This window comes from Nomia melanderi, chromosome 7, assembly GCF_051020985.1.
Source record: "Nomia melanderi isolate GNS246 chromosome 7, iyNomMela1, whole genome shotgun sequence".
Classification (NCBI taxonomy): Eukaryota; Metazoa; Arthropoda; class Insecta; order Hymenoptera; family Halictidae; genus Nomia; species Nomia melanderi.
The window spans coordinates 7,559,958-7,581,441 of record NC_135005.1 but is presented as its reverse complement, the minus strand read 5'-3'; the positions used below and the strand labels follow the sequence as shown (position 1 = coordinate 7,581,441).

The 21,484-nt window shown below is 37.4% G+C and overlaps 1 protein-coding gene across 3 annotated transcripts in view; it reads right to left on the bottom strand.

The window, feature by feature from the left end:
• Positions 1–184: 184 nt before the first annotated feature.
• Positions 185–21,484, bottom strand: part of LOC116424354 (uncharacterized) — an 85,584-nt gene continuing 64,284 nt past the window's right edge. For 2 of the 3 annotated variants that reach the window (XM_076369166.1, XM_076369167.1), the window contains 21 exons: positions 18,837–19,005; positions 18,461–18,506; positions 18,236–18,368; positions 17,505–17,661; positions 16,873–17,001; positions 16,396–16,743; positions 15,926–16,097; positions 15,313–15,466; positions 15,097–15,223; positions 14,727–14,927; positions 14,390–14,559; positions 13,070–14,029; positions 11,578–11,740; positions 8,218–8,553; positions 7,358–7,652; positions 6,961–7,102; positions 6,577–6,776; positions 5,942–6,094; positions 5,558–5,681; positions 3,765–4,863; positions 185–1,332 (listed from right to left, as the gene is read on the bottom strand). In XM_076369166.1, the coding sequence (XP_076225281.1) occupies positions 1,100–1,332; positions 3,765–4,863; positions 5,558–5,681; positions 5,942–6,094; positions 6,577–6,776; positions 6,961–7,102; positions 7,358–7,652; positions 8,218–8,553; positions 11,578–11,740; positions 13,070–14,029; positions 14,390–14,559; positions 14,727–14,927; positions 15,097–15,223; positions 15,313–15,466; positions 15,926–16,097; positions 16,396–16,743; positions 16,873–17,001; positions 17,505–17,661; positions 18,236–18,368; positions 18,461–18,506; positions 18,837–19,005 (5,511 nt within the window). In that variant the 3' untranslated portion in view covers positions 185–1,099. The remainder of the gene's footprint in view (positions 1,333–3,764; positions 4,864–5,557; positions 5,682–5,941; positions 6,095–6,576; positions 6,777–6,960; positions 7,103–7,357; positions 7,653–8,217; positions 8,554–11,577; positions 11,741–13,069; positions 14,030–14,389; positions 14,560–14,726; positions 14,928–15,096; positions 15,224–15,312; positions 15,467–15,925; positions 16,098–16,395; positions 16,744–16,872; positions 17,002–17,504; positions 17,662–18,235; positions 18,369–18,460; positions 18,507–18,836; positions 19,006–21,484) is intronic. The other variant, XM_076369168.1, reaches the window with a different exon arrangement.

Sequence of the window (21,484 nt, the reverse complement as noted above, 5' to 3'; positions counted from 1 at the left end):
GCATCTACGCTCTAATTGTGAACCTTACTCTACAAATCGGAGATGCTCAACTGAAAGTCTTTTAAGCTTTCGGTTGAAATTAATCTGCCTCGAGTCATATTACCGAGTAACGCATAGACGACTAAAAGTTAAAGGAGTGAAGAAAAAGGTTTTGGAAAAACAAGGGACATCACAGTACGACTAATGAGGGTACGTTTGTTTGTTTATTGCATTTTTTTTTATTCGTGTATAACTTATAATAATAATACATATAATCGGTTTCGTATTGTTCGCAAGAAAAACTAAAATGTGCAAATAGAAGTGAAGTAATAAGTACATTATTACACTGCTACGCTTGTGAATCGTCACTGACAGCTATTTACACGCATCGAAAAAAAGCCAAAGGACGCCTATGTCCGCGTTCACAATCAAATCGTTTTCCGAATATTCCCCTCGAAGTTACTGAAAACGTATCTACAAGAAATGTTAATCTTAGAATCGAACGTCCGCTCGTTTTTTTTAATTACGTTGCATCGTAAGAAGAAAATTTCTGTCGAAAGATAAAACAAAAAAGGGAGAAAGAAACAGGTCAACGTGACATAAAAGTTTGACGATCGCGCGGAAACGATCGTTGTCGCGAAACGTCGTGTCTCAAGCTACCACGGGGCTGATAAAAATTATTAAATAAATATTTTCATTCCTCACGATCGTAGCGTTACTTAATCTAAAGCGCGAGTTCCCCTTAATCGCAACGGTGAAGTCGCATGGTAATAAGTTAACAAACGTTTGGTAACAACTTCGCGGCATAGAAAAGAACAAAAAGTGAAGGAAACAATGTTATCCATAATAATCTCGTTTAGTCGAATTTCAAACAGAAGACTAAAACGATGCTTCCTTCGCGTGTACGAATCATTTACGATTTAAAGCGACTAACTCCGCTCTTTGAACCTTTTTTTTTTAATTTTAATGTTAAAATACTTATTTAGTTCTTATAATATGATTCCATTACATTTTTTTTATTTTTCCTTTTGCGAAGTTAATCTCTTTGGCAAATGAATGCTCCGTACGTCGAAATAACTACCGATTAACGCTTGAGCTTCGCAATACTCGGATTTTTTGATTATTTGTTCCAGAATGCGAACGCTTTCTGTACCCTTTCGTTATGGGGCTTCGCGGCGGCGACTGGGACCGTGGAATACGCGCGTTGCGACACCTGACTTATGTTCGGAGCAGGTTTCGACGATGCCGCCTCCTTTTCGAACAGTTTCGCGGTGCGACTTACGTTTCCGGTCGGGACGAATTTACTTCGAATGCGACCGATTAGCAGCCTGGGGTCCTCAATTTCGCTGGCATCTGGAATTGCAGAAATATATATAACATCCTGCATGTTTTTATTGATGTTCCGTTTTTAAGGAGGAATACCATTTTCGTGATTTCAAGAAGTGTAGTGAAAACTAATACGCTGAAAGGATACTTTTTAAATGGTCAGAAAATTAGAAAGTTAGGTGTTAACCAGTTAACTGTGTTTGACGAGTAACGTCATCTTAACATTAAAACTACCAGACGGGCCAAATTGGCCTACCTCAGAATTGTTGTTTTGCAAGTATTTAAAGTATGAAGGCGTTTTATGAAAGATGTAGAAGTAGAGCGGTAACCGCCGCGCCGCGAATAGGCTAGAAAGATCGCGAACACGACAATAATAATACCGCGCGGCTAAACAGCTGATCCGGCGAAGCCGTTACCGACGAGCATGTTGACCCCGTATGTATGTGTGCACGTGTGTATGTATGAGTGATTGTTGACAAGCGAACGAACGGACACAATCCCAACGAACATCGAAACCTCGCGAAGGGTTCGAAATCGAAGCTTGAGAATGTTCGGGCGCCGCGTAAATATAAGGACGCGACCACGGCGCGGAAAGAGAGTTTACGAGTTACGAGTCACGAAGCAAGTACGAGTACGATTACGATATACGATTACGATTACGAAATACGATTACGGCTTACGATTTTCTAACTTTTTGGTTTGTGTATGCGTATTTGTAACTTTCACCTGTTCGTCTATTGTTCTTAATAAAGGGTTGGATTTAAAAATTCTAAACCTACAATTTGGGGCTCGTCCGGGATCTAGACAACGAACAAAGAACAGGCGACGGGTATTAACGGTGGTTATTTAAAACGTGTTTAACTGTTCGCGGCAAGATGGAAGAAAAAACCTTGCAAGACCTTACTACGGCGCGGTTGAAAGAGATCTTACGAGAGAAAGCTCTGTCTACGAGCGGTACAAAAAATGAGTTAGTCGCAAGACTGCTCGAACACGGTACCGAGGCAGACGATGTTTTCGGTGGAGGCGAAACATCGTACGGTGGCGATATCAAGATTATACCAACGCCCTGCGCTCCAGTCTAGACAACAGAAATGGAACTGATAAGGCTCCGACTAGAACTTTTGGAAAAAGAAAAGGAAATGGCGGTCCGGGAAGCAGAGCTGGCGAGGCGCGAGCTGGAATTGGCGCGTTTAGTTCAAGCCAACGATGGACAGCGGTCAACTAGAACGGAAGTCATAGGTACGACGCCTGAACCCCCCCCCCCCCCCCCGCATGAGCATCACGGCTATCGCGGATCTCCTGAACTATTTCGATGGATCGGAAGGTTCGTTTGAAACTTGGACGAGGCAACTCCGACTTCTACGAGACGTCTACGGCTTGCGAGAGGATGCGTGTCGCATTCTCATTGTGTCGAGACTCCGAGGGAAGGCACCAGATTGGTTTCATTTCCGCTCTGAGCACATGGCAATGACGATCGAGAACTTTTTGGAGCAAATGGGCTCCATGTTCGACCAACGATCAAACCGATTGATGGCAAGACGACGGTTTGAGGAGGGGACATGGCACCGAGTGGTAACGATGAAAATTATATTAAAAGACGACGAACCGGTGTACCAACGGGCGAGACGGCTTGCTCCCTCTGAGAGAGAAGAGGTCAACCGGCAAATCGGAGAATGGATACGCGACGGCATTGTGCAACCCTCTCTGTCGGAGTATGCAAGAAGAAAGACGGTACTGCGCGCTTATGCGTTGATTATCGGCGACTGAACGCGAAGATAGTACGTGACCGATACCCGCTTCCACTAATCGAGGACCAATTAGATCTCTTGCGAGATGCCGTAGTATACAGTAAATTAGATTTGCGCAATGCATTTTTCCACGTAAAAGTAGAGCCCGAAAATAGAAAATACACGTCGTTCATAGTGCCCGACGGGCAATACGAATTTTTGAAAGTTCCGTTCGGTCTGTCTAATTCTCCCGCCGTTTTCCAGCGTTATGTGCATGCAGCGTTTAGGGATCTCGTGGCGCAGAAAATTGTGATCTTGTACGTTGACGACCTGATTGTTCCCGCGAAAGATTATGAAACCGGCGCGCGGCGTGTAAGGGGGCCGCCCTTAAACGGGCGGCTGAATTCGAATTGATGATAAATTGGGCGAAGTGCGAATTTCTCAAGACAAGCGTCCTAATTCTTATGAAAAATTGAAAATAAATCACTTTCATTGCTCGGTAGTTTTGCTATTAAAGCTTCAAACGATACTACGTAGTATTCAAGCTTTAAGATGACGTTTATACTCGTCAAACACAGTTAATTAGTTAATTACTTCGTTCCTTTTTTGTAACATCAGATTCTTTGGAGTTTCAATATGGCATCCTCCCTCAAAACCAATCTATCATGTATATATATCAAAGAAGAAACATAAGTTAATTTGCCACCAAAAAAAACTGCACAGTGGACACACCTTCATGCCGATTATTCTCACGCGAAGCTTTAGTTACACCACTGAACGTCGTAGCGGCCGAGTCCCGAGCGTCTTCCGACACGTCGGCCATCTTGTCGGGGCGTTTGCGGCAGTCGAACTGTTCCGGCCGCTTTGAAACGTCTTTACCGTTATTGTTATCGTTGTCTTCTTCCTCTTTAATCGACGAAATACCTATTTCATTTACGTGTTGCAATGAAGCAGACAAATTCGAAATACAGTCACCAATTCCAGAGTCTCTAGAGTCACCCCTAAACACTCGTCTAGGCTTCTGCGAGCTCACATTGGCATCTTGCTCTGTTCTTTCCTTCGAATCTTTTTCTTCAAACATCGCTTCTTCCTGATCAATGCTTTGCTTTTCGAAATTCAACGTTGAACTCGTCTCGAAACTTTCGGGACTGTAGCTTTCATCTTCACCTTTCAATTTAGATACCAATTCTTCTCGAACGTTGCTATAATTCTTCGTTTCCTGGTCGAATTGCGTTGTACTTTCTAAATTACTACTCGAACTTTTCTCTTCGAAACGTATACTTTTCACTATTGAAGTGTCTTCTTTTATAATGATGGACTCTTCCATTTGGTACTCTGTGACGACGTCCATTCTATCTGCGACAGTTTCCGTCGAAGAAGGAACTAACTCGTCCGAGCGAACTCTGTCCGTTTGTTCCTCAGTTTTCTCAGTGGTGTCGGTTTCTCGGGCCTCTTCGGTCTCAGTTTTCCATGAACACGATCTCGCGAGGTCCCGCGTAGATTCGTTTTTCAAACAGGAGTCGTCAAGGTCTGACGACTCTTCCATTTTTAGAGAGGCGTCTAACGTTTCCTCTGGAAAGATGCTCACCTCCGTTTTGTAACAGAAGGAATACACGTTCCTCTTCGATGAATCCGAGTTTGTTTCGGATTTGTCCTCGACACTGTGCTTTTTTGGTTCGTCCGAGGACGTTTCGGAGCCTCTCGGAGACTTTATTGGATTCGACGAAGGTTCTGACGTGGGCGACGACTCGGCTGTCGTCGTTGGACTTCGTCTGTTATTCGCCGAAAGGATTGCCATTCTCCCCAGTGCACGAATGGCGTTTCCTGTTTTCTGCGGTAACAAACGAAAACGCACACGCACACACAAAATAATCAAACCCATGCTCGTGTTAGTGTTTCTGTAAAGATTGTTAGATTATCCAAGAAGTCTCCTTGTTTTGTTTGTAACCTGGCGTTAACACGTTTACCGCCACGAGAATTTTGAGAATGTTTACTTGTTCTTTCGTAACGAAGGCAAATGGTACTGGAATTGGTTATTAATGGTTTGGTACCATAGTTCTTAAGTTACATTTAGTTACTTGTGTTATGGAATATTTTGATTCGACAACAGTTTCCTTCATGTAATTGTCTTCAACCATTTTGGAATATCCTCCTAGCGGTCAACGTGTTAATGTATTTATATTTTTATCTACAGTAAACATTTTTCGAAGTAATTTAACAAAGCAATGATTAGGCAGAAACGAATTTCTTCTCTTAGAGTTTTAATAAGTCAATGGTATTTTTAAATTAGTCTTTTTTTCTAGTCTCAATACTTTAATTCCTAGACCATGAATTTCTTTCAAGATAGGCACAAGACTTTTTGGCCAACCCAATAGTTTCACATTTCCTAATGAAATTTCAAAATCTGAATTCTATATAATACAAATTTGACTATTGTTTATGAGAAAAACAACACTTCGTTCACCATGTAAAACTAAAGCAACAGTGAACACATCAAAAGCAACTAATTTTTTTGATATTCTTACCTGCCACTTTCTTCGTACAATGAATTTCTTTAATTTTTCTGTCGGCAAGGCTATTCTGCTCATAGCTTCCGTGTGTTGTGCCATCCAAGGATGTTCTAAACACTTTCTTGCCGACATTCGCAATCTAAAAGTCAGTCAATTTAATAATTACATGAATCTTCTTTAAAAAAGTGCAATTTCGAAACAAAATAAATAATATTGTCGTTCGTAAACTACGAGCTGAATGTGGTTGTACAATTATTAACGGGGCCAATAATATTTACAAATTATATAAAATGGTACTTTCAAATGAAAATAATATAAAATAGTACTTTCAAATAAAAATAATACAAAACGGTACTTTCAAATAAAAATAATATAAAACTACGACAATTAATTACGTACTCCTTTCGTTTGATAAGTAGACCGCTAATGAAGTCTTTAGCGTCGTTCGATATGGCGTCGAATGCTTCGTCTTCCAGGTCGTAGTCCGCTCGAATAATGTTGGCGAAGGTTTCGACGTTGTTGTCGCCCATGAACGGCGATAAACCGGTCAACCTGATGAATAGATTAATTCAATGATTTTTATTAACATTGATAAATTTCGTTCAACGCTCGATAAAATTATCTGCAGTGGACGAAATAGTATACCTTGAATGCGATTTTTTTACTGTTACTCTTAAAAATAAAGATTAGAAAAAGTTTTGTTTACCTTAACGCTTAGGTAACCACTTAAGAAGAACTATAATTAAAACCTTCTTCATTAACTCTAATTGATCTCATTCAATTGATTTGTTTAAAAATTTTGTTTCATAAAAGCAAGAAAACTATTCGATGAATTGCAAATAATCTTCAAAATTGATCAAACGACAAACGAGAAAATGAATGAAATAGAAGGCAATGCGTTGCTAAGTGAAAAGTGAGAGGATGTCCTCATTCGGCTGGCTAAGTGTTAATTTTAAAAAATAAAAGAAGTATGAAAATACCACATTGTTAATTAGATGTCTCAATAGTTTCTTCTTTATTCAGCGAACACTTACAGAACGTAGCAAATCACACCGACGCTCCACATATCCGATTCGGTACCAATCGGCTCGTAACTTATAATTTCCGGTGGAATGAATTCCGGCGTGCCGAATAGGACTCTGATCGGAGTGTCTGGCTTCAAAGTTTGCGCCAAACCAAAGTCGATTAGCTTTATTTGGTGGGAGGTCCGTGTTCTGCACATTATGTTCTCCGGCTGTGAATACAAATGAACAGTGTGAACAACAATGTTAAATAGTATGTGTAATCATACGTTATAACGTAACACATCATTTAATATTTTTATTCAATTTTTATGCTATTCCATTCTCTTGTTCTTCTCTAATGTTTTTGCATTAAAGGTGACACAATAGTGGATATTTAAGGAATGTAATATTTACCTTCAAATCCAGGTGGACTATTTTATTCTGATGCATATATTCAACACCCTCACAGATTTGCCTCATAAAAAGTATACTGTCCCTTTCGGTCAGTGTGAAGTCGTCGGCAACAACCCTTTCGAACAGTTCGCCACCGGAAATGCTGTGAAAGGGAATTACGAAATTTAAGTAACCTTGTAACTCTGTAATCTTAAATTTGTTAATAACTTTTAACAGAATTATTTATATTATTACATACATTATCAGTAATTTAAATTATTTAGAAGTTACATAATTCTTTTGGAATCACAAAAAAATTAGTGCAGAATCACAAAAAATTTCTGTTCGCAATTTCAAAATTAAGCGTGTAAGTATGGTTGCACCTAAATATTTATTCTAAACTTTTCTGAATTCTTACTATTCCGTGATCATAATGGTCTCTCGAGGATTCTCGAACGCAGCAGCGAGAAGAAGAAGTTTCGGATGCCTCAACATGTTCATAATTCGAATCTCTTCCCGAACCTGTTCTCGATCTTTCGTCTTTATGGTCCTGACAAATTTCGCTGCGAAGCTCGTTCCGGAGGATTTCTCGATCACCCTCCTCACTGTTCCGTATCGACCTTTGCCAAGTTCCTCTAACACTTCGTATCGATCGGCAAAAAGGGGTCCATCTTCCATCTCAACCACTCGGGCTGTGAAAGGTGGATCGAATTCTTCCGAAAAGATATCATGGTTAATATTAAACATACAATTATTAAGAAACTTGGTTAATAGTAACAGCCATTTCTTAAGATGAACGAATTTGTACCTTGATAACGAAAAATGAACAGATATAATGAAAAATTTGCAATCATATTGAAATTCTTGAAAATTATCAGTAATAGCAATGTTTTAAAACATAATTATTAATTCAATTATCTATAAAACAAAAAGTAAAAATGAAACCAAAGAACTAGTGAAAATCCTGTGATTTCTTATTTAAAAATAAATGACTTCACTACGATTGATAATGAAAAATAACTCGTCATTTTTTAAATATTTTTGTAACAATACAAATCCATAAAAGTACACGTTAAAAGTTCAAGTATACGTTCTAAAAATTCTTTAAATCAAGAATGCAAGAATAGTCTAACAAGATTTTTCTATCTGACAGCAACGACGATCGAAATAATAATTTCTATCTAATTGATATTTCATTAATTAATCTAGGAACTCGAAATTTTGTATGAGAATCCACAGTTTGCTTGTAAAGGACCCAAAGTTTTCCTTTTTCCTCACCTTCTTCGTCGTCGTATAGTTGCCTTTCGCCTTCCATCGGGATTCTGACGAACTCAGATTCGTTACCTGGTTCGCTGACCCCGTGGATATTCTCCGCTCGAACGCGAAATCGATATCTCTCACCGGGAACCGCAGTGTCCTTCCCGGGTACCGTGTGACTCAGCGAGTGACAGGACTCGGTGATGGTCGTCCACGTGTTTTCCCCGGCGCGGTTAATTTCTACGGTATAACCAGTGACTGTGCAACCTCCGTCGTACGGTGACGATCGCCAATTAATGGTAGTTGTTCCCGGAGAACAGCACACGCTGGGAACACCCGCTGGTGGGTCTGGTGGTCCTATGAATTTGAACAGATTGATTTTTTTTTATAGGTGTATCAATAATGTTCACATTTATTGAAGTTGAGAAGAATTTTAGATTGTTTCTAGTTTAAGATAAAAATGGTAATGTAAATTCTGTAAGTTTGAATAAATTGGTTTTTGATAGGTGTATCGCTGGTGCTCAGGTTTATTGAATTTGACAAGAATTTTAGATCTTTTTCGGTTGAAGATAAAATTGGTGATGTAGATTCTGTAAATTTGGATAAACTGATTTTTGATAGGTGTATCGAAGATATTCACGGTTTTCGAAATTGAGAATTTAAATTGTGCTTGATTGAAAATGAGAATGGTAAAGTAAATCCTACAAATTATTATAAATTAATGTTTGGTACATGTATTGAAGATGTTAACAATTTCCGAAGTTGAGCAAAATTGAAGAGTTCTTGTAGAAAACATTATAAGTTCTAAAATTGGAAAATTTTGTTGTTTTTTACTGAAAAATATTGTACGTGTTAATGGAATAGACAAGCATCACTGCTTATTAAACCTGTCAAAATAGAAAATGAGAAGAACGCGAATAAGAAAGATATATTGTAAGTTCAAATATATTGCTTCGATGTGGACAAATTCAAAACCACAATTATTTTTGCACCAACAAAATATAATTCCTCAACTGTTTTTAATCAACACAAAAGGATTAGAATAAAACTGTTCTCACAAATCCACGAGTAAATTAAAACGGTTCATCAAGGAACTTTCTTCTAATGACCCTAGTCACTGACTGAGTTTAAAAGAAATGGAGCAGATGGTGCCGTTACGTTGTTGTGTTAATCCTGGTGGCGGTCAGTTTTTCTGAACTCTGGCAATGAATGCTTCAAGGGCGTAGTGTTCCACGGACGAGTTAAAATTGTAAACAAAGTGCTGCCAATGAACCGTCTGCTGACAACCATAGTTATCGATGTTTCGATATTTATCACAAACATGTATCGCTGGTAACAAACATTGTAACCTATTGTTGACAGATGAATACATAACAATTTATAATTAACATGTACTGTTAAAATGGCTTTACTTTCAAAACACTTCTCGAAATTAAGCATTTAACATGGCACAAATTAAATATATATAAACCATCAGTAATTTAAAAGTCTTTAACACAAACGAGTAAATTTACTAGCTGATTTGATAAATAACTTAATAATATTTAACACAAACAAAAAAGTCTACCAGTTGATTTGATAAGTAATTTAAAAATATTTAACACAGACAAATACATGGCAACTAGGTGAGCAACAAAATATCTGGTCAGCAATACGTTAAGACGACCGCTGTCTCTAAGGAGCTGCTACTTCAGTTAATTTCTCGCCGGGACAGATTCGATTTAAACGCGACACGAGGATTGAATTACCCATCTTCGATGCCAATTGACTTTATTTCCTGCTTCGGAATGCACTGCACGGGACACTGAACGCGTCGGTAACGTTAGATGTCGAATAAAATCGAAAACGAAAGGATCTCGCCGGTAAGGATCGTCATTTTCAATGAAATATTAGTTTCTGTCGGATTCCGCACGCGTTTCTTCGCCACTGCTTTGCTGTTTGGTCCCGATGAAAGAGGAAGAGGACGTCGACGACGACGTTGCTGGTGGGGGGTGGCAGAAGACACACGGGAAGGAGGAATTATTGCGCGATATACGTCACGTGAGATTGTCGCCAGCCTTGTACATAAGAAGAGGAACTGGACCGTATGACACGCGCTTACACACGTGGAACAATGGGTGTCTCGTTCCGAATCGCGGATACCGGGGGACGCGAGATGGAAACGGGATAAATCGTGGTATTGAAAGAAACTGTAAGTGTTTCTTATTTTTTGGACACGTGTCATTCATTCGTTAAAGTGAAAAATAGAAAAATTTCATGGAATTAAGTATATAAAAGACCAATTAAATGTTTCAGTATCAAAATTTAAATGTTTAGGTGGAAATGTTTAACTGGAGTAGATCAATTTGATTTTTGAACGATTCATGGAACGGCTTTTCCAGTAGTTCTTTCATGAATGGATTATCATTCGAAAAATCTTACGATCAATATTATAATCCCATAAATTCTATAATTTACAAAGCACTAACGTTAAAAGTTCTGATCAGAACATATTTTTGCTTATATTACAATCTTTTCGTTCAAATGAAATTACTCTTTTCCTACCATGAGAACCAAGTGAAATGTCTAAAGTGTTCCAGTTAGAAAATGTTGCATGCCGCTTGGAAAGAACAACTAGTTGGGTTGTCAAGAATTTTTGATATCACGGACTATTTTTAGTTTCATACATCTCACATGAAGGAGTACAGATGTTCGTTTCCCGCCGCGTGTTCACCAATGTAGGTGCTATCGAGGCGAGAGTTTAAAGACGGTTTGTTTCGTGGCTCTGTAAACAGTAATCGGTCCGCAGTGTTCGTTGCTCGTATCTGTGTGAATTGTTTGTACGAGTGCTGGCTCTACTTGAGACATTTACATAATGGGTATCTAGAGAATCGTTTATTCCGAATACATAGAGAGATTAATCGAGCCCACTGTTAGATTCGTTGGAATTAATTGGCCTTGTGAGAAATAGCTACTTCCCTACTTTATTTCTTGTTGCTATAATCAAAATTCTTCAATGGGTTAAGTAGGAATTAACATTCTCGATTGAAAATATTCTTTGGTTTAAAAACGATTGAATAAAATTACGGTGAGTTTCCTAGTCGTTCATTCTATATACGTATAAATATATAATATTCATAATTTAATAATAATAACAATTATATGATTGTTTAGAAGTTTGTATAATACGTAAGAGTAGTAGAATGAAAATGTTTAAAGACAGCATGCTGCGTTAGTAGCTTATTAGCTCCGTGAGTTTTAATCGTCTTTTATTTTGTCGTATCAGGTAAATTGTTATTTAATTGTTATGTATGCTATCATACCGTCTAAATTGCATTGTTCTCTAATATTTGTAAGGTAATTAACGTCTATTGGTATTTAATACTTTTATTTGATACATACCTTCTACGGCGACGCTGAAGCACCGCCGGTCATTACCCAAATGATTTTCTACTGACACCTCGTACTTTCCAGCGTTATCAGCGGTGACGTCGTCTGATATTAAGCAAGACACACCTCCGCCACAGGTGATCGCAGTTTTCTTGTCTGCAGCCAGCTCTCGTCCCTTTGACAGAAATATATTTTTGTTTATTATCTTTTTGTTCAACACGATTAAATCGTTTATATAAATTGAAACATAGAATAAAATTTTCTTTATTTTCCTGCGTTAAATTTATCATAAAAATTAGAAGGAAATAGTGATCCAGAGAAATTATAGAAAATAATAATACTACTAATAATATATTAACCCTTTGCATTTGAGAAGTGACTCTCAGTCACTATTTCATTTGACATACCAAAATAAAGTCTTACACACAATATTAAACTTCGTATAATCCATAAATATGTGAAATAATGAAATAATGAAATAATAACTTTTATAACTTATGTATGTTCTCTCATTCCGTTCGTTTCAAAGAAAACCTGCATATGCGTCGCGGCGTCGACAATTATTTAGTGATGTTTAAACGACGCTGAGGAATTTGTCGTTGAAGTCCTATCGAGTGTGTGTAAGTAGACTATAGTTTTTGTATAAAGACTGAAGTTGATTGTTCTACTGAGTATTGTGAAGTGTCGAAGTGTCTTCTGGTCTCCGATCGCAACACCTCGAAGTCGGGTCGAGTACGCTGATTGGTTTTTTAACCAGTCCCTTTCCGAACGGGGGTGAGGGCAATGTCCATGTATGGGGGTTTTCTTGAAGGTTTAATGGGTCGCGGAAATTTCCTTCAGGTTGATTCATAACTGTAAGTATCGTTATGCACAAATTCCGGAAATTCCGAGTTTATGACCTGGTCGGTTATTAAGGCAGCGGTTTCCAACCTGACAAGCGCGGCCTATTGCCAGGATAGGCGCAAAAAGTTTTAATAAAAAATTAATGTTTATGCCATAATATCTACAAATATCTTCATATCGTAACGTAACAGTACAAATTCAGTGAAGTAATGTTTATTTTGTAATAAAGTTATTATTATTTAAAACGTATCTATATTATTATATTTATTAAAAGATAGGGAGGCGCGGAAAAAAATTTTTTTAGGGAGGCGTAGTAGCATAAAGGTTGGAAACCGCTGCCTTAAGACGAACGAAACGAAATTCTAAAGCTATTGTATAGAAATTCAAAATGACTAAAATAAAAATATTAACGAAAAATAAACACGAAAATAAACTGTCTGTCCCGTTCATGTCATAAACTAAACTTCGAGAATCTTTAATCATGGTGTTCCGTATCAGACGGAACAATATCTATAACTCGTTAGAAAATCTTGAATATTTTTAGTGAAAGACTTCCAAGTGCAAAGGATTAATAATAACAAAGAGAAAACAGAAAAGAAATAGAAAATAAGTAATAATTCAAAATTCTCAATTTCAAAAATTGAAGTCAAACGATAATTACCGCTCGGAGCCATTTAACCCGGGGTTCCGGGTGACCCTGATAGCTGACCCTGAGCACCACCCTATTCCCCCTGAACACCGTGACGTCAGCTGGCACCTTCAAAATGGCGGCCGGAATGAGTTCGTTCGTCGCTTCGAGTTTCCTCTCTTTTATTTCGATCTCATCGTTACTCTTCGAAACGGAAGCTTCTTCCGGTTCCGCCGAAGTCAAATCACAATCCATGCATATTATAGGCGTGTCATCGTAGTTCCCACAGTTGTCTCGAGTTTCTTTCAAACTATTTTCAGTCTTACACGCGTCAGGACTATCCGACGTCGGTGTCTTCAAACATTTGTCCTCATTCTCCACTAAATTGTCCTTAATAATTTCATTTGTCGTTTTCAAAGACGATTGTTCCTTCTTTGGGTTCACTTCTTCCTTGTTCAAAGACAAAACCTTCTTGTCTTTCTCTTCGGTTCTCTTAGGCTCCCTCGAGTCCTTGACCAAACGAGCCACGTTGTCTTTTGTCTTTTTGGAATCGAGATCTTTTTTGTTAATCGGTTTCTTTTCGATTAATTTTCTTTGGCCGAGCAATGGACTCGGAGGAACGTTTCTTTTCGCGGGCGAAGGAGACTGTCGTTTCACATCAACGGATTTCAACGGCAACGAGGACGATCTGGCGCGCATCGGCGGCTCGTGTCGATGATTCCTGGGCGAAGGAGGAAAGTCTCTTGCCGTTCTTCTCGCGGAATTGCTGCGCATGCAATTTGTACCTTTCTTAGCTTTTGTCTCCGGGTATATGGAGTTGCGGGTTGACGAAGGATCATCGAGGCCGTGATGCGATCGCTTCAATTGCAATTCCGCCGTGCAACTGATCGATGGTCCATTCCCAGCAACGGATGCTGTGCATCGAATTTCGCCGGTGTCTTGGGTTGACACGTTGTGTACTCGGAGGATGCTCACGTTATCATTTTTTTCAATCTATTATAAATAGAAATAAAATAATGATGGAACACGATGAAGGAACACAAGCAAGGATTGAACATCAAAGGATATGAACCGATTTTGTTACGTTATTTTCCTTTTCTAGGTGGTGCTTTTATTGTAACGAGTGATTAAATATTGTAAATAAATATTATAAATGCATTGAATTGTATAAATAAATATTGTAAATAAAAAGTTAGAAATAAATGTTGGAAATAAATCGAAAATGGTACAACGTTATCGAATAAAATGCACACCGTGTAGTTTAACAAAATTGAATTTTCTAAAGTAAAGTTTGATTTGTCTTCAAGGCTTAACTACAGATTTAAATATGTTTGCCACATGAATTAAACTTACCTTGCACCTTGAATTGTCTTTAATGTTTTTTCCATTGATGGTCCACGTGATTTCCATGGGCTTCCCGCACTGTATCCGCGCGCAGAAACACGCGGTTTCCCCTTTCGATGCCAAAACGGATACCGGAGTTTTCGTGAACTGCGGCGCTAGTTTCGGAACACCTTTGTAATCTATTCATAAGCATAGAATGCATAATTATCTGTCTTTATGTAAATGAATTCTTTTTACCTGAGCAAAAATAAAAGCGATATACGTATGGTGAAGTAAAACATTATGACAATGGAATATCAGTTAATTGCTGTACTAAACTTGATGTAATTAAGAAAACTTTTTTCACCTTGAACAGCAAAGAGGCCGTTGCAAGAAGTCTCCCCAAATCCGTTGCGAACGAGACAAGTGTATTCCCCAGCATCCTGTGGAGACACGTTTGACAATCGAAGAGCGACTCCACTGTCACCGTATATGACGTATTTGTAATAATCGTTGTCGGGTATTTCGCGGCCGTCTTTTAACCAAACAACCGTGAAGGGTGGAGTACCTAATAACACAATTTAATTCACATTAACTGTAGATTCTATTTGTATTAATAATTTGTATTATATATAGAAAATACAAGTTAAATTTTAAATAATCCTTTCAAACGATTTAAAAGAAAATGTTAAAAACATGATAAAAATTTATTTTTAAAAATTTTTAGTTCACCATACCTGTGAGTCTCGTTTGAAGCTCATAGCAATGACCCTCCATGACGATCGATTCTTCGGAGAGCGATTGCACGAACGCCGGCGGGTCTTTGTCAGAAGTGGACGGATCATGTGGATCGAGAACGGTAACCTGAAGCAACGAATCAAACCAGTGATACATGGCACAGTTATTCCTTGAAAAATAAGGGCAAGGTTCCAGATTATGACTAGGATGTTCACCTGACACGTATTCTTGCTGGAACCAAGGACGTTCGTTGCAACGCAGGTATATTCACCCGCGTCGCTCGCTTTCACCTTTGAAATTTCGATCCTCGCGGTTTTGCCGTCAAAGTATCTTTTTATCCTGCTCGACCGTTCCAACGGTCGTCCATTTCTAAAGCATAATGTATTTACCATTACTTCTTTGAAAAATGTAAATAACTTTATTTCTTAATTGAAAAATAAAAATAATTTTACTTTCCATTCGAAAAATAAAAATTGTATTGCTTCTTTGAAATATAAAAATAATTTTATTTCTGATTTGAAGAATAAAAATAATTATATTCTTTATTTGAAAAATGTAAATAATTTTATTTCTTAATCGAAAAATGAAAATTATTTTACTTCTTATTTGAAAGATAAAATTTTATTTCTTATTTGAAAAATGGAAACTTTATTTATTTTTCATTCGATAGAGATCAGAATATTTCGAATATTATGGAGAAAATGTTTAAAGCCACGTATCTTCTGTTATTCGTTTCTGCAAATGTTTCTGGAAATCTACGTTTCCATGAATTGCGAAAAACAAGAAATTTGCATAAACGACCATATAAGCGTATCACTTGCGCATTACCTGAACCACGTTGGCGTTGGACTGGGCGTTCCCCTAATGCTGCAATGGAGTTGCAGTCGACTATTAATTCTGGTTGTTGAGTCGAGGAGACTTCGTCCGAATGATGGATACGTCCTCGGTGAGGCGCTTCTGGTTCTAATCATTCGGGAAACCGGTCCAAGCAGTTGGCGATCTTTTAAAATGAAGTCGCATTAAAAGCATTTGGAGAAGAGTGAACTAATTTTTAAGTTATTTTCAAATGATGCATTATCTGTTATTTTTCTATCAAAGCAAAGATGTTTAATTAGTGACTGAAATTGGTAAATTATAATTCTTCTAATAGCAAACATCAGAAATATGATTATTCGAAAAATTTGAATAAAGTAATGGAGTTCAATAGATATTTAATTAATTTTAATTTTTAAATTAAATAAAGTAGAAGATATGGGTATTCGAGAAGTGTTAATGGAATTGATAAGACATTTACATACTTATCACTTCTAAACGAGCACTAGCCTCGATACGGCCATAATCGTTCTCCACAGTCACCCTGTATAATCCCGCGTCTTCTTGGGTGACTTCGACGATTTCCAATATTTTCACGTCGTCCCGTTCCTTCACGGAGATCCTTGCGGTAGGTGTAACGGCTAAGCCATTTTTGTCCCATTTTACCCACGGTGTGGGATGGCCGACCACAGCGCACTGGAATCGCACGGTTTCACCTTCCTCTACCACCCGGTTGTGCGGGACTGCATAAAATTTCGGTGGACAGATCTTCGGTCGTCTCGATGTCGATCTACCTCGCGGCAACAATTGCGGGGATCTTAGTTCTCGGCCATCTGCGGGAAATTGAAAAGATTCAGACCAATTAAAAATTGTTTAATTAAAATTGAAAGAGTTTGGAAGATTGTAAGTTTGAAAGTCCGAAAATTTGAAAATTTATTTTTCATGCATGTATATATGCTTACGCGAAACTGCCGGAGATAAGCTTCTGATCGGCGTTGATCGCGGTGTCGATCTCGGCGTTGATCCTGCTGACAATAGACCTGCAGGTCTGGTCAATCTTTGGCTTAAAACATTTTCTTTCCCTTCGGGAACTGAAAAAACCATAGGACGATAAATTAAACAAAATCCATGCATGACACTATTAACACTAGAACTACTAACAACAATCAAACCGATCAATTATTACATTTTTACAAAACCATTTATAAGATGAAAGTGTATAATCAAGATTTCGATTAAATTTGTTACTCTATTACATCACTTAAAAATTTCTCATAAAAACAGTTGTATGTTTCGAACAATTATAACAGAAGAAATCAAGAATTAATCAGTTTGACCAATCTGGTAATTCCAGTGTAAAACAGATGTTTCTCGTTTCCTGTCGATTAGGTGTGAGTGTAGGCAGAGATCAGGTTCCTTATCACGAAATATTTAATCACATTACTGGAATGGGTGTAACCGAGAAATAATTTGCATCGAATATACAGGTGGTAGCAGAAAAACATCCGGAGCGAAGGTTTCAGCTGTCAACACGTTGTTTTCCCCGTAATCTATTTCGCTGTACGAGGTGGACATAATTTATATCGAAAATTACCATCCACTACTAGGCACGCCGACGTGAATGCTTTTCCGAGGTCGTTGTAGGCCACGCAGGTGTACTCGCCCTCGTCCTCCGGGTAAACGTGTTGGATGTTCAAACGGGCGGTCTCCCCGTCGAATTCCGAGGAGAAGTCGCCACTCATAGGAATAATCTATGTACAACACATTGGAGAATGCCGACATTTTATAAAAATTTGATTTTATACATGAATTTTATAAGAAAATATTAGATAAAACGTAATCCCAGCATTTGAGGAAGAACGTTGTCACATTGACAATATCAAGCTTTCATATTTAGGGTAAAAAGCTGCAAGCTAATAATTCAACTACTCAAACATTTTCTTTTAATAACTAAGAGTTCGATATATATTATACTTTCGCTTCCTTTGGCAAAGGTTCTGAATATTGTACAAATTTTCATTCGTAAAGAGTTAGGGTACTCCCAGAAGTATTAGAGATCCAGTACTTTTCTAGTAATTAATTGCAATGTAAATTGCTATTATTATTTTTCATTTATTTAAATGAAAGCAATGTGAATACGCTTTTCTCTTAATACCTAAGGTCTCAATGAAATGTAATATTTTAAAGAAACTGATAATAATAAACGTTTAAACACAGACGAAATGTTTAGTTGAAATTGTGCACGGTAAATAAGTCGCAAATTCCAACGAATCAAAAGTAACGATTATCCTGAAAAATTCCATGAAAATGTCTCGCAGCGCTCACCTTTCCTGCGCGTTCCCAGCGCACCAGTGCCTCGGGTGTGGCGTGAACTTTACACTCAAGGGCGACAGCGTCGCCATCGCAGCACCTTAGGTCCCGCAGTTCTCTTGTGACCTCCGGCAATGTTAGCACTTTTCTGTACACCGAAACCAATAAACAATTTGAAAAACAAGATCTACATGGCAAAAGATAAACAGCTATTTATTTATAAGTAAACCATGAGCATACCCATGAGTGACCCCCGATTTCTTCATCTTTTCTTCTTTACCTTGACCTGAAAATATTAATTGTTCCTTCGTCTAATTAAACTGTCGAATACTAGATCGACGGAAATTAAACGGCTGATGCATGTGTACAAAACGTTGTAATTTAGATTTAATTTATTCGTATTTGGCACAAATCAAAGATATATAAGTTTCTATAAAAAATATAACAAAATAACAAAGGTTGATTTTATATTGTAAAGATTAGCTCCTTAATGTTCTTTTTTTGTTATTTTCACTGTTTTTTTTATTGCGAGGGTTTGTAATTTGTGTTACTGTTGTTTTATTTAGATTATAGTATGTTGTCGACGACTTTTTATGAGAAATCGAGGACGACTCACCTTTCGCGTAGATCTGTAAAGAAATCACAGCCTTAGCATCCCCATGGCAGTTACGCGCTATCACGGAATACGTTCCCGTAAAATCGAGTTTCGCATAGGGTATCTCGAGCCGATACTGAGGTCCTTCGCCGACCAGCCGGAAGTGAGGCGCGTCCCGGTAGTAATCAGGCTGTGAACGAATATATTTTATAATATACGTAAATATTTTGAAAGAGAATGAACAAACGTATTATTTTTCTAAATGTGGTCCATTTTTTTGAAGCCAAAGAGAAAATAGTATAAATAAATAAATAAATTTGTCGAGAAGTAATAGATAGATAAATAGATAAGGTAATTGATTCGTCGAGAAATACTTTTAGAATATTATTCTTCAATAATTTAAGTTATTAATAATTGATATTACTAATAATTAAAATTACTAAAAACTGATATTACCACTATGTAGTTAAAATGACTAATAATTGGTATTACTAGTAATTAGAACTACTAACAATCGATATTACTAATAATAAAAATTACTAATTATTGAAATAACCAATAATCAAACCACTGACACTATAAACAAACAATTAAAATAAACACTAAATAAAACAAAAAAACAAAGAGCCTCAATCTTTTTCCTTTAGTAACAAAAACGTTCTCAACAGTCTTACATAATTATTTTTCAATTCAACACCATGCCTTTTAAAAATCATGTAACTTTTATGTTACAGCATCGAATATTACATCAAAAGGTCACGAGACTGTTGTCCTCGTACGCAATCAATCTTCTCGTTTACCCGTATAGCAACGAATATAAAGCAACTCGAGTTTTGCGATCAGGATAGACAAACGAAACAGTGTCGAAAACTGGATCAGACGTGACATCACGAATAGGGTAAGTCGGGGAGAGATGGCCTACTTTTCTTTAACAGAACTTCGTATCGTAAATATTACTAACCAGTTAGCTGTTTTTGACGAGCATACTCGTCATGAAGAAATGGCAAGATTTTGTGTTATGACGATCATACACGTCAAAAACAGTTGTAACATAAGGGAAAGTACGGTAAAACGGAACACTGGTGTAAAATCATTTAAAAATACAAAATCTTTATTTCTACTAAATCAAAATTGCTAGCTGGGTATATTTAATTGTCAGCTGATATAAATAAACTATAAACACATATGATTATATATTATCATATTACCTATTGCATATTATATATTATAAATATATAAATATAGGTGATATTCGTACCATTTTTGCAATGTAGATATCTCAATACCTTTAGAAAATCGTATTTTTATTACTCCAGATACTTCGTTATTACGATTAGAAAAAAGCGTTCCATTTTACCTTACTTTTCCTTACTTTTAACAAAAAGAAAATATGTTTACAAAATCAGATACAAATAAATAGAATAATTAAACAGGCCTCTGTGCAATATTCAGTATACCACTAAACACAATTGAAAGTATAGATATTTGTCCATGTAAACGAGGTCGGGCCATCTAACCTTTTTAAGGCCATTTCACCTGAAATTACCCTACATTTTTCAGCAAGTTTCTTTTCTCGTTTCAGCGTTACCGTGGTTGGATCGTCGCTTTTTATCGAGAATTCGAAGCGGGGGCCCATATATTGCGTGCACGCGCTAACTTTTCTCGCTGACAACAATAACACGAGGTAACCCGAGTTGCTCGCTCCCGTCAAAAGCCGCGAGCAAGACCCAGCTAAGGCCACCGAGGTGAAAAGTGAAACACACCGGCGAAGTTTAAAGTCTCGAATCGTTTACCCCGCTAACGGGAGCTGATCTCTCGAACCACGACCTCGACCCGAATACTATTTCCGTGACTCTCACGCCCACATCGAGGTCATCGTTTCCGATCCAACAATAATACCCCCATTATTCTCGATCACTTTCGATTCAATCTGCTCCGTACGAAAGTCTCGCAAACTCTTTCTCATCGGTTTCGAGATTAGAATCGGCTCGTCCCGTGAATCTGCATAGAATTTATCGAAAATAATTTTGTCAGGATGAAACTTCGTAAAGAACAAAAAAGAACATTCTTACGGATGGCTTCTTAATCTTTAAATTAATCCTAGTATGTTTAGATATTTTTCGAGTTAATTTAGATATTCTTAGATATTTTTACCTTTTTAGCATCAATATATAATATATGAACTTCAGACTTTTCATACTATGAAATAGTAAAGATAATGTCTTTTGAATTTAGAAATATATAGAAGAAAATTTTTACTAACACTCCCATTTTTCTAAGTTATATATACTATTTTCAATGTTATTATTGAGAAGGTTGTTTATACTGTTTCTTATTGATTAACACTAAAATTACCGAGCAGATAAATTGACTTTCTGATCTAATAGGTCGTTTTGACCCGTCTGGTAGCTTTAGTGATAAGTACCCATTTAAGTATTTTCGGAATGAGACGTTCCAAATAATACATGATTAGTAGGCGAAAATTGTAAAAAGAATTCGTAGTGCAAAGGGTTAATGGGTGGTAGTCGCTGAAGAACAATGAATTTAAATCAAGGATGGGGTTAAAGCTGAGCTTGAGGTGGTCTAGACAGGCAGAGAGAGGTGACGAGACAAGGAAGGACAGTGATAAAAGTGAGATGAGAAACGTCTTCGACGGGGCTCTAGTCCAT